The sequence below is a fragment of the Lynx rufus genome, unplaced genomic scaffold (genome assembly GCF_022079265.1).
Source record: "Lynx rufus isolate CCGP_SWC_20201006 ecotype Redwood Valley unplaced genomic scaffold, mLynRuf1.p SCAF_14, whole genome shotgun sequence".
Classification (NCBI taxonomy): Eukaryota; Metazoa; Chordata; class Mammalia; order Carnivora; family Felidae; genus Lynx; species Lynx rufus.
The window spans coordinates 59,509,357-59,524,965 of record NW_025814828.1 but is presented as its reverse complement, the minus strand read 5'-3'; the positions used below and the strand labels follow the sequence as shown (position 1 = coordinate 59,524,965).

The 15,609-nt window shown below is 33.2% G+C and overlaps 1 protein-coding gene across 2 annotated transcripts in view; it reads right to left on the bottom strand.

The window, feature by feature from the left end:
• The window catches only part of DIAPH2 (diaphanous related formin 2), a 1,004,420-nt gene that overhangs the window by 907,238 nt on the left and 81,573 nt on the right, over window positions 1–15,609 (bottom strand). The window contains exons 3-4 of one of the 2 annotated variants that reach the window (XM_047076288.1): window positions 6,606–6,710; window positions 1,575–1,595 (exon numbers count right to left, since the gene is read on the bottom strand). In XM_047076288.1, the coding sequence (XP_046932244.1) occupies window positions 1,575–1,595; window positions 6,606–6,710 (126 nt within the window). The remainder of the gene's footprint in view (window positions 1–1,574; window positions 1,596–6,605; window positions 6,711–15,609) is intronic. The other variant, XM_047076289.1, reaches the window with a different exon arrangement.

Sequence of the window (15,609 nt, the reverse complement as noted above, 5' to 3'; positions counted from 1 at the left end):
ACATTGGTATGCACAATTTAAGAATTGATTATTTCCACATATATTACTAAAACTATAAGGTCTTATCCTTATTTTCTAGTCATCAATGAACCTAACACAGTTCTTGGCACATGATAAGCACTAAAGAAAGATTTGCTGATGTTTGAAATTACCCCAAAAGATTGATGGCTTCCCCCCACCATGGCACATAAATTAAAAAAGAAAAAAAAGGGGGGCAGCTGGGTGGCTCAGTTGGTGAAGTGACCGACTTCAGCTCAAGTCATGATCTCGCAGTTCGTGAGGGGCCCCGCGGCAGGTTCTGTGCTGATAGCTCAGAGCCTGGAGCCTGCTTCAGATTCTGTCTCCCTCTCTCTCTACCCCTCCCCCACTAATGCTTGTTCGTGCTCTCTCTCTCTCTCTCTCTCCTCAAAAATAAACATTAAAAATTTTTTTAAAAAAAGAAATGAAAAAAAGACTAGGGGCGCCTTGAGTGGCTCAGTCAGTTAAGCGACTGACTCTTGATTTAGGCTTAGGTCATGATCTCAGGGTCACAAGATGGAGCCCCATGTCAGGCTCCACGCTGGGCATAGAGCCTGCTTAAGATTCTTTCTCTCCCTCCCTCTCTCTCTACTGTTCACTTGCTGTCCTGGAAGGAAGGAAGGAAGGAAGGAAGGAAGGAAGGAAGGAAGGAGAGAAAGAAAGAAAGAAAGAAAGAAAGAAAGAAAGAAAGAAAGAAAGAAAGAAAGAAAGGAAGAAAGAAACTAAATCAATTTTTAAAAGCAAACAAATATTAAATACATTCACTATTCTGAATAGCATGGTACCTAATAATGTTAAAGATAATGTCTCCTGCCCTGTTCCCTAAATACAGACTGCTTAGTCATTAAGACAAGGTACTTACAAATACCTCTCAATTACAATACAGATCATTTTTGATGTATTATGTAATTATGGAAATGAAATACAATGCCCTGAATATAAAATCTCTAAAATACAGCAATAGAAAGAACTTAAAAAATAATGTAAGCCAATCACTTCAATTTAGCCATTTAATAACTGAACCTCAAAAATATTACATGACTTGCCCAAGGTCACACATCCAATTAGTAGCATCTAACAGAGACAAAGACCTAGCCCTCTTGACTGCACATCAAAGGTTGTTTTAATTACACTATGTGGTCACTGACACCAAATCAAAGTGAGATACTTTAATAAGAATTCCTGCTAGCATAAACCAACCTACCATCCTGAGATGGCATCCTGCTCTCCTGAGAACTGAGGTGAAACACCCAATTTCATCAGACTCATAAAAACAGAATCATAAAAATCATAAACACAGACACAACTCTAAAAAAAGTAAAACCTTATAAGACAAAATATACAAAGCATATTCAAATTCTAAAACATGTTCCAAAACCACAGGAAAAATACTTACCATGCCTAAATTCTCATCACCTGATCTTTATCATCTTACTACTTTGGTAAAATATACTCCAAAAGAAGAACCAAACATATAGAATGCTATAAGCAAAAATTCCTCAATTCCCAAAAGCACAAATTCATATCTAAGGGTAAAACACATCTTTTGTACTCACCGTAACTTTACTTCCAACTATCTGCATGCAGTAGTCAATGGAGAGTAGTTACGGTGTAAAAGAAACAAAAAACAAACAGCAACAGTTATTAGTAATCAGAAGCTTTTCACAGAAGTGTTTAGCAAATTAGTAAATAGCTAACTCTATGTAAACTTTAATACTTCAGATCTAGAGTCTAAAACAAATATACCAGTATTACTTTCTACCATATTTCAAAAATGTGTGAAGTCTCGAAATAAGGATTCCTAAATAATTACTACTGTTTGAAGATGTTTTTAAAAATGTACTGCAATGGGCATATATAAGCTAAATATCAAGTAACATAAAATTAAGTGCAACCAGGCATCAGATATTTTACCAGCCCACAGTCACTCAAAAAACATATCAACAGAAAATTGAATTTTTTTTCCAAATAATGCTTTTTTTTCCTTGTTATAATGGATATAATATTAAGGTTGAAACAAGGTGTTTTAGGATATAAATGTTACATTTAAAGCCATGCATTAAGTTAAGAAATGAATTGTAGGTTGAAAACTGGAGCATTTTATATTGTTATGATTTTAAGGTTTATAATATTGTTTTATAGTATACCTGAAAATTACAAAGAAGAGATTGCTTATAATTCTAGTTTTCCAGGCCATCCAGCATTTGTAATATAATAATATAATATAATTAATATAATATAATGACATAGAAGCAGTTTATATCTAAACATGCATATATTCATAAGGATAAAACAGTTCAAAAAACATAAACTTTGAGCTTTCCTAATAGATAAGAGATAGAATTTCTGAGAGGCAGGATGGTGTTTAAGAAACCAAGAAGTGAAATCATACTTCTGAACATAATTTTATGCCAAAACCCTAATATAAATCAAATCATTGTTATCAGAGTCCTACACTTAAATGTCCAAAGCAATGTCCAAAAAAGAACTAATTAATCCACAATAAAACCTTTAATCTGATAGCAGTTATTATCAATATGTGTTCTATTTTCCAGCTAGTACTTTAAAAAGAAAACTAAAATATTATTGAAATCCTAATAAGAGCCCTAAATTGAACAGGATACTACAAAACACAAAAAGATAATGACAGTATCCAAGCAAATTATTTCAGAGGAATCAATGAATCTCCAAATAGAGAAGCAGCTTTCTTAAATATTCATTCAACAGAATATTTACAGGCACTGAGTATTTAGTTGAATAAAAGCCTCTTTGGTGCCATTAACAGTCTTCTGAATTGAAAGATATGCTATTGACCTAAATTATTTCCTCCGACCAAAAAGACAGAGATTTTATCTGTCCCTTGTTTATTTAACACAGACATGAGACTAAAACAAGAATACAAGCCTGTATTAACAATTAAGGCAGGTGTATACTCAGTGAAATAACCAGAATATAGCCTATTAATAATTCATTATGGTTGAAAAAATCCTTGCATTTAGCTATAGCACATACAGCAAACAGATTAGATTGGACAAGGAAAGCTAAAAGAAACTGGTCTGGTCAGTTTGACTTCAATTGTTTCACCTGAGAAAGAAAATATCTGCTAATGGCAAAAGCAAAATGGTAATACATGTATACACACACACACACACACACACACACAGATATACTGCAATTTTCAACTGCTTATTTCATGGGTCAATCTAAAAATTCTATAGATGTATTGGGTATCACTATTTTAAATCATTTCCTATTGAGATTTTTATTTAATCAGTAATACCTCTCAAGGGGTCATGTGATTTAAAAATGTGATTTTACATATTTTAAAATCTCAATTTCAAAGACTGTAATTTAAGTTATAAATAAACTAGTTTTTTAATATTCTAATAATGACATTGGCTTTTGGCAAACTAATGTTAGGATTTCAGTGACTAAATTTTCCTCATAAATGTCAATAAAGGCTGTTAAGATAGAACATACAAGATCCCATAAATCACTGCTATATTGTGCCTCTTTCAGTATTATGAATGGGTAGGACAAGGTCTGCAATATTAACAAAGCTTGGTTTTCTGTTTCTGAAAATATATGCTGGTGTTTTGAAAAATATAAATTCTTCCAGATTGTTTGTGGCCAAATTATCTCTATGTTACAACTACCATAGGTCAGGTCCATAACCACACTTGCTATAATGAGCAAATAAGTCCAGCCTGTGCAGAGAACAGGTTCTTCTGCACTCCCTTATTTAAAGTCCATTCATCACTGATAGGTAATCAAGCCACTTTTTCCTTTAACATTCACATAATTTAATATTCTCTATTATGGAAGTTTAACAAGAAAAAAACTAAACTAAGCAGTAGTTTGCATCATTATCTTTTAATTTCCTATATATTTTTACTCCATGCTTATTTTAGCAAAGTTAAGAACATAACAAAAGACTGTCATTTGCTTTAGAAATGGGTTTTGAGCACATACCTGTATATTAGTTTCATCTTGCTTTACTGTCCTTACCCAGGAACTCAGGAGAATGATGGACATTTCTTACTGAGCCCATATTTTGTTTTTCAACTCTATGCAAAATGACTAATGCAGGTGGTAAAGACGGAAACATATAATTTATGTTTAAATTTAACTACAATTCTCACATGTTCCACATGTGACTATAAAACATTCTCTATCAGGAACACTAGCTCTTAACTTTCTTTTTATTTCAAGATTTAAGTTTTGACTACTTATGAAGGATTCTCATAAGGAAGTGGTTATAATGATATGTACTTTAAATGAAGAAAAATTTTTCATCAGTGTATCAGTATAGTGAAAAAGCAAAAAAAAGTAGAAGATATACAAAGCATGTCTAACGCCTAGTGAAAGACAGCAAGATGGAAACTTTGGTTACACAAAGTTAAACAGCCATACATTAGGCTACAGTTTCTGCAAATATTATGGTCATGATCATGAAGAGGTCAAAAGATAAGAGGATTGTTTGTCACTGAATGGTATCCTTCTCATCTTCAAAATAAAATTACATGAGCAATATTATTTGTTGTAACAACAGAAAACACAGTACTAATTGACATCTCCCCAAGGTGAGAAAGCTTTAAAACATGTTTATCAATAGGCTTTCTTTCATCATAATATTTGGCCCACAAAAAATATTAGGAAATGAAATGTATAACCTTGAAACTCTAGTGAAAGTGCTATATGATGGCAGGTGCTTATATGTATGTTCAATTAAATAAATAAGGGTCATATACTAAATAGTTATAGTACTGATTTTGAGGCTAATGTCTTAAAAAGAATGTTCGTGTCTTTTGAGAAACATTCAATTTCCATCTTTCAAATAAAGCAATTCAAGACAGCTTATCTAACATTTACCCAAATTTTAGCATTTTGATGTGAAAAATGAGTATATAACCTAAAGTGTACATGTCTATGGCCAGTTAAAGAGGAAACAATATGGGAATAAATGAAATCAAGTTCCACATAGAGTAAAAATCAAAAGGTTAAGGAATAAGAGCTTCATATAATCTTCATTATATTCAGTCCCACTTAAATAAAAACAACAAATGATCCAGAGACACTAACAAAATTTTATCATTAAAAACACACGATTATTCATGTATTATCACCTGTACCTTGCACTCAGATTTAGTTACATAGATTTACTAGTGTATTTGCCTTTAGGTGTTTAAAAATATAACACGAAATGTGCACGCTGCATTTCCTAAAGCATTTTACTGTGAACAATAACTTGAGTACAAAAACGAGAAGAGATTCATCAGAATTTCAAAGTAAAACCCTGTGCATCACCTAATTCTATTGAAAACAATGCTCATGGCAAATTTCACTTATCACTTGAAACATATTTCTGCCCTTGGATACCAGAAGCAAATTAAAAAACATGCTGTTGCTCTGCTCTGGTAGAGCTGCAATGCGATATGTTTAAATAGTTCAGCATTCAGATTTAGCTTGCTTAAACTACAATATGGAATAAATACAATTGCAGAATTCAGAGCAAAATGCATCAGTAATTGCCACTGCAATTACTGCACTGAAATAGCAGTAACAGGATAGCCAAATAACTTTACAACATACTTTCCAATGAGGAACTATTTTCTTCACTGGTCAATTTCTTAAACTCAAAATATGTATTTTTAAGTGTAAATGTATGTGTGTGTATTATTTATATATATCCACATAATATACACACCACATACATAAAATCATTGTGTATAATATGTGGTATAGGTGTGTATGCATATATACACAGTGATTTTATGACCTCTGGTTCTATAAAGCTTTTTACTTATAGAAATGTAAAAGATACGTTTCACCATTTCAAAAATACATTATTTTCTTACAAAAAGAAATCAAACCTGAAGTCTATTTTCAGAAGCACCTTAGGAAGTGGAACAAAGCCACATATTCCATTAAAACACTAATGTTTTTCCTGAAGAAAACAAGTCTTTCCAAATAACTCTACTTTCAAGTCTTGAAACTCAGAGATGTGATTAAAGCTCCAATTAAGCACCCTCTTTTATATTAAACTAAGCTGTACAATAACAATTATGAGATAGTTAATATAGATAGCATCACATAAAATAATTAGCATCACATAAAATAATGAAAAGAAACTAAAACAGCATTATTAAAAATATTGATCAAAATTTCCTGCAGGGAGAAACCAGACATGACACTTTAATGTAAACTTAGTTAAAACTCGTGAATAGACTATGTTTGTGTCTTCTCCCTCAAAATTTTCATATAACCAACAGTATATTTAGTGGAATACCTACAAATTGCTCTCAATTTTTAGGAAGTGCATAAAACCACTGCCCCAAAAGTCACTGGATTAACTCACAGCCTTCTATCCTTGGTCTGCATTGTCTTAAATAATGGAAGTCTCTCAAATTATAAAAAAATTTTGAAACAGGGCATATACTAAATGTGTAAAAATACATATATAAGGTTTTTCTGAATAGTCTATATGAGTATACTGAGGCAAGAACTTGAAGATCTGGGGTTGGTTTCTTTTTAAGCAGATAATGCTGACCTCATTACGGGAACACCAGGAAAGTGCCACTACTTACAGATTTGGCAGTAGCAGAAATATACTGGACAACCATCTCACGCTTGGTGGTAAAATCTTTGTTTCGTAAAGGAGTTTTCCGTTCTTCATTAAGGTTCATGTCCTCCTGTTATAAAGAACATCTATTGTAAACATTAACACATTTCTGCTTAAGTTGCAAAAATGATTAATAAATATTAATATTCTCTTTTAAAATAGTCATACTGTGGCTAACAAGAAGGATCACTTTGGTGGATCTCTCACTATTATTTTTCACTCTAGATACCATAACACTGTATAAATTTTACCACATATTCATGGCTCCTATCTCTATCTATTCAATGAATGAGCAGAAATAATAAATATTTTTAAACTATTCCAGAGAATAAATCGACAGTTTTATAGCATAGATCATACAACCTTGGCACAACTATTAATTTACACGGATAGCAAAAATAAACAAACACTTTACTATTTGGCATATGCTCCCTTAGGATCACTATTATCCAGAAGAGCAAATATGATTTTTAAACTGACAGGAAATATAGATCTATAATATGCCACTGAAGAAACATCCTTCAGAAGTTGCTGGATTTGGAAAGCAAAAAAAAAAAAAAAAAAAAAAATCAGAAATATAATCAGCTGTGTTTGGATGACAAAAATCACTCTTGGAGAAAAAAAAACTCATTTACAAGAATACATTGTTTTGAAGTTCAATAAGTTTTTTTTTTTTTTTAGGTGTAATAAGGTGGTTTTATTAAAGCACCAGGACAGGGGTGCTTGGGTGAAGTTCAATAAGCTTTAATTTGGCTGGGAATCTTTATTTTGTGATACATACACATATAACATTTTCACTATGCAAATTACTTTTCTTCATTTTGAAACTCATATTAACCCTTGCAACATAATAAGACACTTTTGAGGGGGTCACAAAATCAAGTTGGAAATGACAATGCTTCAAAAAGCAGTATCAGATGAAACGAAACTTACAGAATGGGTGAAAATATTTCCAAATCATGTGTCTGATAAGGGACTTGTATCCAGAATATATAAAGAACTCTAAAAATCAACAATAAAAAGACAACCCAACTACAGATGAGCAAAGGATTTGAATAGATGTCCCTCTCAAAAAGATATACAAATGGCCAGTAAGCACATGATGTTCAACATCATTATTCATTGGAGAAATGCAAATCAATACCACAATGAGATACCACCTCACTCCCACTAGGATGGCTAGGATACAGAAAGATAATAATAACAAACATTGGTAAGGATACGGAGAAACTGGAACCCTCACACATTGCTGGTAAGAATGTGAAATGATGCAGCCACTTTGGATAATAGTCTAGCAGTTCCTCAAAAAGTTATGCAAAAAGTTACCTCATGACCCAGCTCATACCCAAAAGAAATAAAAACGTATGCCGACACAAGAACTTGTATATGAATGTTCATAGCAGCAGGATTAAAGGGTAGAAACAATCCAAATTTCTATCAAGTGATGAATGGATAACGAAAGTGGTACGTCCAGTCATAAAGAAGAACGAAGTACTGATAAATGCTATAGCATGATGGAACCTTGAAATCACATAATGCTAAGTGAAAAAAGCCAGTCACAAAAGACCACATATTGTATGATTTCCATTTATACTAAATGCCCAGAATTGGCAAATCTATAGAGACAGAAAACAGATTAGTAGTTGTTAGGGGCAGAGAAGAGGGAATAAGAGTACTGGGGTGTGACTGCTGATAGGTATGGTGTGGTTTTTTTTTTTTTTTTTTGGAGTGATAAAAATGTTCTAAAATTGTTTGATGGTTTCACAACAATTTAGTTTGAATATACTAAAAAATACACTGAGCTATGTATTTTAAGACAATGATTTTATGGTATGTGAGTCATATTTCAACTTTAAAAAATAAGTACATTTATCACTTTATTTTCTTAATGCTGGCTATTAATATTTTTTAATCATGGAAAGTAATGGGCACTAAAAATATCAACATTTTTTTTTTAATTTATTCATCTCTTTTGAGAGCAAGAGGGCATACTAGTGAGCAGGGGAGGGGCAGAGAGAGAGGGAGAGAGAATCCCAAGCAGGCTCCACGCTGTCAGAACAGAACCTGATGCAGGGCTCGATCTCACTAACCACAAGATCATGACCCAAGCGGAAACCAAGAGTCAGACACTCAAACACCCAGGCACCCCAATATTAACATTATTTTTAAAACTCATATAAGGAGCCATGAAAAGAAATCAAACTGCATCTATGTATAGAATGGTAACTTCACTGACAGCAAAAGTCTCTTGATCTATATTTGCATGCATTGCAGTGACTCCTATGATTTGTTCAAGGTCAATACTTAATACATTTTATTTATATGTACATAGGATTCTTCTTCCTAATCACCTGTATCACTAACTATACCCCTATCTTTCCTATCTTATCTCCTTATTTCTCATTTGTATATTTTCCTTCTTAATGACTTACTTGAAGACAGAAGACATCTTTTTCCTCTCTCTCACAGGCTAGATTTAGCATTGTAGAGTCAAAGTAGAATCACAGAAAAAAGGCTGGATAGCACTTTTAATGTAGTCCACAGATGCTCTGAGTTGACTTCAACTAACAGAGAACCTACCACCTCACAGGCAGCCCATCCCATATTAGGGAAGTGTAATTTTTCCAACTTTTTTTTTGGAAGACTAAATGTAAAACATGTACAATGAAACAGAATAGTAAGTTAAAGTGGCAGAACTGTGTCATCATTCTTTCTTTTCTACTTTCTAAATATTGAATCAATTATTTACTGGACAAGTGCCATGCACCAAGGACTATGCTACAGGAGTGCAAATTGAAAGACAGCTTGTATCCACAAATTAAATGAGTTATTTATGAAGCACTTAAAACAATGCCTGATACTTAATAAATGCCTATTTGTTAAATAAATAAAAATAAATAATTCATGGTCCAGTAGGGAAAATAGATATGCAAACAGAGGCACATATTTTCACAGAGGCACATGTATGATAGTTTTGGAACACAGAGGGTAGATGGAAAGATCAGAAAAGTCTTTACCAGGATTTGGGTGTTAAAGGATGAGAAAAATATTAGTGAAGGCAAGGAGGCTAGCTAGGAAACCACAGTGGTCTTCTGTTCTATTTGGCTGCTCAACAGCATTTAATTTTAATACATCTTCCCAGTGTCATTCACACCTAAGCAACAAAGAATCCATAAAAACTACATCTGCCAGATTGCCTTATAACTAGAGTACAGACATGTGGCTTAGTTTCCACCAATGAAATGCATTTCTAGGATGTGTGGATTCAGAAGTAAACTATGTAAGGAAGCAGGCCACAAGTAAGTGCCATTTTGCTGGCATGGGTGGAAATAAGAGGTGATATGGTTATGGAAGTGTGGGCAGCATCTGCATGTTTTTCATGACAGTTTGACCAGGTGGTTCCAGGGTGGCAACAGCTCTTTCACTGAACTCTCTATTTCAGCTGTGTGGTTCTGGATGTTATTCCTGTAATATTATCTGAAGCTTATCTCTACAACCCTCCTGATTCAAGAGCTATTTAATATGTTTTATAGTTATATATAACTAGTCAGAAAAGATTCTCTTATATTCTGTAACATAGGCTACTGAAGTAATTCATGAGACTAGTGATAAGAGTCTGAATTAAGAGAGACAGTAGTCAGTCTGGACAGAGGTTAATAAATTCAAAAACCATGTAAATGGTATTTGGAGGCATCATTCTCTCCTTAAAGCTAAGGTATACGTACCTACCTGCTTCAACTTATCTTCATGTGACATGGCTTACCATCCATATTTATTTTTCTCAAGTACTCTGTAGTTTGATAAATACAAGGAAGAAAAGGACTACTACCTCCATCATTTTCAAATACTTTACCTCTATTAATTCAGCCTCTGATTTTATGACCTTATTGGCAAGCACATCATTCTGCTGACTCATAGTATGTTTCCATCAAAACCCCTAAGCACTGTTCACAAATGCTAGGCTAGGTTTCTACTGCCTCAAAACATTCTGGTTAAATTACAGTACCCTACAAATGTGGTTAGCATAAATCTGCATACCCTAAGTAGAATCAACTCTGGAATGCTAACAAGATTGAGTGTATCTGTACACCTCACAGCCAGGCCTAAGAATGTGGCAGTACCACCTTCAGCACTCTCTAGGTAGAGAGTTGGCTCTCCTTCCAGTGATGTTTCTACATTATAATGTGCCTCCATTAAATTTTTAATGGCCTATAGTGCTAATATCATGCCATCAGAGTAAAATCATGGAGGTAAGCATGACAATAAAGGGAATATGAGATTATATTCCTCAGAAGAGTTCTGTCAAGTTAAAGTATGGTCATGAACACTAAGCTTGCTGTATATTAACAACCCTTCAAAGAATGCTAGATTTTAGTGTTATCATCACCTCTCTAGTCTCATTTTTTACCAGTTTTCATCTTATCCCTGTATTTTAATAAAACAATATTGGCTGTAATTTTCCTACATATACTATGCTATTATACATTTCCATTACTCTGTTCATGATGCTGTTCTCTCTGCCTAGAATGCTGCCATCTTCATCACCCTACTAATCCTCTATTAACCCTCACCCCATCTCAACCCACTCCATCCCACCCAAATCCTTATCTAACTCTTATCCTTTTGATTCACCTTCAAATTTCCCCCTGAAAGACCTCACTGAGAAATGACTATCTGCATTCTAGTCTTCCATATTAATTCCTGTATTACTAGCACTTAAATTGAAACTATCTGATAAGTCCATCTTTTCTAAACTCTAAGCTAGCTTGAGGGCAGAATCTGGGTCTTTTTTACCTTTTTCTTATAGAGAGGAGGGAAAAGGACTGAGGGAGGAAGGGAGACAAAGGAAGAGAGAGAAAATGAATCTTAAGCAGGCTCCACGTTGAAGGGCCCAACATGGGGCTTGATCCCACAACACTGGGATCATGACCTGAGCCAAAACCAAGAGTCAAATGTTCAACCAACTGAGCCACACAGGTGCACCCCCTTTTTTATCTTTAGACTCCCAGAAAAAAGTATAGTTCCTGGAATTCTCTAAGCATTTAATAAATACTTGTTGAACCAATGTGAACCTTTTCTCTAAATATGTTAATTTGCTTTACAGCCATCAGCAATTTTTATACCTATAAATTTGCTGCATAAGTTGACTGAGAATAGGTACCATTCATATGAACAGAAAAGACCATAAAGACTCATTTTATTCTTATAGAAATAAGAAGCATACTGCTAATCAGGCAGCTAATATTTCCAAATCATTAACTCTAACTTTATAAGACAATCATTAAACAGAGCAATAATCATAATTCAATATTAATTGTAAACAATATAACTGAATGTGAAACTCTTCTAAACACACTAGTTCTTACAGTACTTCAAAACACAAAAGCAAGCTTTCAGTATGTTTAACGTTTAGTTACTACTTCTATAATACATGAGAATATAGTATTTTGTAGTTTCAAAAAACATTGTTTGCAGTCTAAATAACTGACCATTTACAATATTTTTAAAGCCATATTTGTAAACAATAAACCAATTTTTCTCCTTCCATATATGCCATGATGCAATGTTCACACTGTATGTAAATTCATGTCCTCAGAAAATAAACATATTTTTAAAGTTATTACTGGGGAGCCATATGAGAATAAAGTCAAATCAGAAGGTTAAAAGTTGAACCACCTCCCTATTCATTTTTGTTCATTCATTTATTCATTCATTCATTCATTCTCTCTCACTCTCCTCCCATCCCCTCTCACTCTCCCTCTCTCCCCTCACAAATGTTTAAATGAGTAACAACATAATGTTTAAAACTTTCTTATCTTCCAAGACTATTTTTTTTCTTAACTCTTCCACTGATTTCTATTTTGCATTATGAGAAGTAAATGTCAACTTTTTATGTTTTCACATCTTTTTCCTTCCTTCTATAGATTTGCTATAAATTTCGATATATTTCTATAAACTGTTTCTGTTTCTGCAATATGTCTTCATGCCAGTTTAAGGCTGAATTTTCCACTTGCTGTTTTAAAATCTGAACTTGACTACACCATCAAATGCTTGCCCTCTTCTTTCACTTCTCCATAGTAATTATTCAAGTATTCTTTAACTTCTATTTTGATGGGAACTGTACCCCTGAAGAGAATGAACCAATGATACCCTAGTACCTAAAAATATGCTCTAGCATGAACAATGATTATGTTATGTTTGATTACTTTAAGGTTATAAATGGGTTCTTACAGCATTTGTTTAGTTTATTCTTTTCTAAAGATACATTCCATAATTCCTCTATCATCTGAACTTGAAAGGATTGAACATTTCTCTCTAAAAACCCAATAAAATTTTCAAAAATTTGCTCCATTATTAAGTAGTTGGCCAATTCTACCTGATATTAAATAACTACCTCAATGTTTTCAAAAGATCCAGTTAACTTTACCCATATAGACTGTAGTCATAGAACATATAAATCTCAGATGGAAAACAAATTTAAAGGAAAAAAATTGTCAAATACAGTATCTCTGAAAACAATATAAAGCCAAAGGCAGGAAAAAACATGACATTGAATGAATGTTATTGAGTATGGTACAAATCATCTATTTCTGCTTTCAGGTCTTATTGGAGAGATGCAACTTTGAATACCTACATATACCTCTTTAACATCAGTAGGGTGAATTCAGAATGTATGTTTAGATATTAGAAAACAGTGAAATGCTATTTTCACTTTCCCACAATCCTTACTCCTGAGCTTAACATGTATATACACAAATACGCACAAAAAATACAAGAAAATAAGTTTTAATATCTAACATGATAACACTGGATCCATAGGCCAAATGGTACATGAGGCATCTTAGGGAAAGAGTGGGGTATTCACAATGCAAATCTGTTTACTGTCAGTGTACTAAACCACACTGCAGCTTACATGTACTTGGTTTAATGCATTTACGGGGTATTTTATCTAGTTTTAACTAAGTCAGTCATCAAAAATAACATAAAATTAAAAATCTGTATTCAAAGATTTCAGCAAAGACAAAAGATTGAGGATAGCAGGATTAACAGGAAAAATTCAAGCACAAGCAGACAAGAAAATGTTAGACTGCTACATCTCCTTCTTGCAAGTCTGAGCCTTTCATCTATCACATCATATGATTAAAATAATAAAAATGTAAGGCTAATAGCTGACCCCACAATATTAAAAATTATTAAGGTAGCTATTTGAAATATGGATGTATACCAATTATCAATGGTGATTCCCATTTTATATGCATATTGTACCTTAAGATATTAGCTAATAATACTACAAAGCCACCTCAAACCAAGCATTCAGAACATGAAGAAAACTTTTTGAATTTTCTCAGCAATAATTAGAATCACGTGATACTCAGGGCACCTGGATGGCTCAGTTGGTTAAGCATTGGACTCCTGATTTCTGCTCAGGTCTTAATCTCAGGGTTGTGAGTTCAAGCCCCACACTGTGCATGGAAACTATTTTTTAAAAAAATCCAGCACTTTAGTGAAATTTTGTAAACTTAATGGCACATGTTTAGAAGCCTCTTTTTGTGTGCTCACTTCCGCAGCACATATACTAGAAGCCTCTTTTGGGGTGTCTGGGTGCCTCAGTCAGTTGAGCATCCAACCCTTGGTTTCAGCTCAGGCTGTGATCTCACAGTTTGTGAGTTAGAGCCCCACATGGGGCTCTGTGCTTGCAGCTTGGAGCCTGCTTGGGATTCTCTTTCTCCCTCTCTATCTGCCCATCCACCACTCAGGCTGTGTCTGTGTCTCTCAAACAAATAAATAAACTTTAAAAAAAAGCCTCTTTTGAACTTTTTATTTCATTACAGCAAAAGACAAAGGTCCAGTGATATTGTGGAAACTCTTAGTAGAAGCAGCTGAAATACATGCAAAACAACATGGCATTAAACTAAAACACATTCCTTTGTCAACAAATACCATCAGAAGACCCATAGAAATCATTGCTTAAAATATGTCCATCAACTGATGAATGTAGAAAGAAATTGTGGTTTATATACACAATGGAATACCATGTGGCAATGAGAAAGAATGAAATACGGCCTTTTGTAGCAACGTGGATGGAACTAGAGAGTGTTATGTTAAGTGAAATAAGTCATACAGAGAAAGACAGATACCATATGTTTTCACTCTTATGTGGCTCCTGAGAAACTTACCAGAAGACCATGGGGGAGGGGAAGGAAAAAAAAAAAAAGGTTAGAGAGGGAGGGAGCTGAAACATAAGAGACTCTTAAAAACTGAGAATAAACTGAGGGTTGATGGAGGGTGGGAGGGAGGGTGGGTGATGGGTATTGAGGAGGGCACCTGTTGGGATGAGCACTGGGTGTTATATGGAAACCAATTTGACAATAAGTTTCATATTTAAAAAAATATATACTAAAACAAGTATATATGTTTTATATATAAAACATATATAAATCATATATATAAAACATATATAAACAAATATGTTTATATATGTTTTATATATATACAAGTATATATATTTATATACATTATGTATATTATATATATTATATATTTACATATATAAATATATATTTATATACAAGTATATATGTTTTATATAAAACATTTATATAGAACATATATAAATCATATATATAAAACATATAAACTGTGGGAGTTTTATTGCAGACTTGAATGAAAATACAGTTTAAAAAAACAACTCAACTTATATTATTTTGCTATATTGTTTCAATAATGAAATATAGAAACTACTTTTCTTTGAGTCACTAATGCAACAATCTAACAGAAAAAAACATTACCAATGTAACTGATTTACTTAACAAAAAGATGTTTTATGAAAAAACTGTAAGTGGAAAAGATTCCTAAGTAAGGTTATCCCACATGTAAAATTTAAGCCATTGCAAAAGGAATTGAAACCAAAGTACACAAAGTGCTAAAGAGTCAAGAATGTAGTTCTTTTTAATAAAAGCAAGATATTT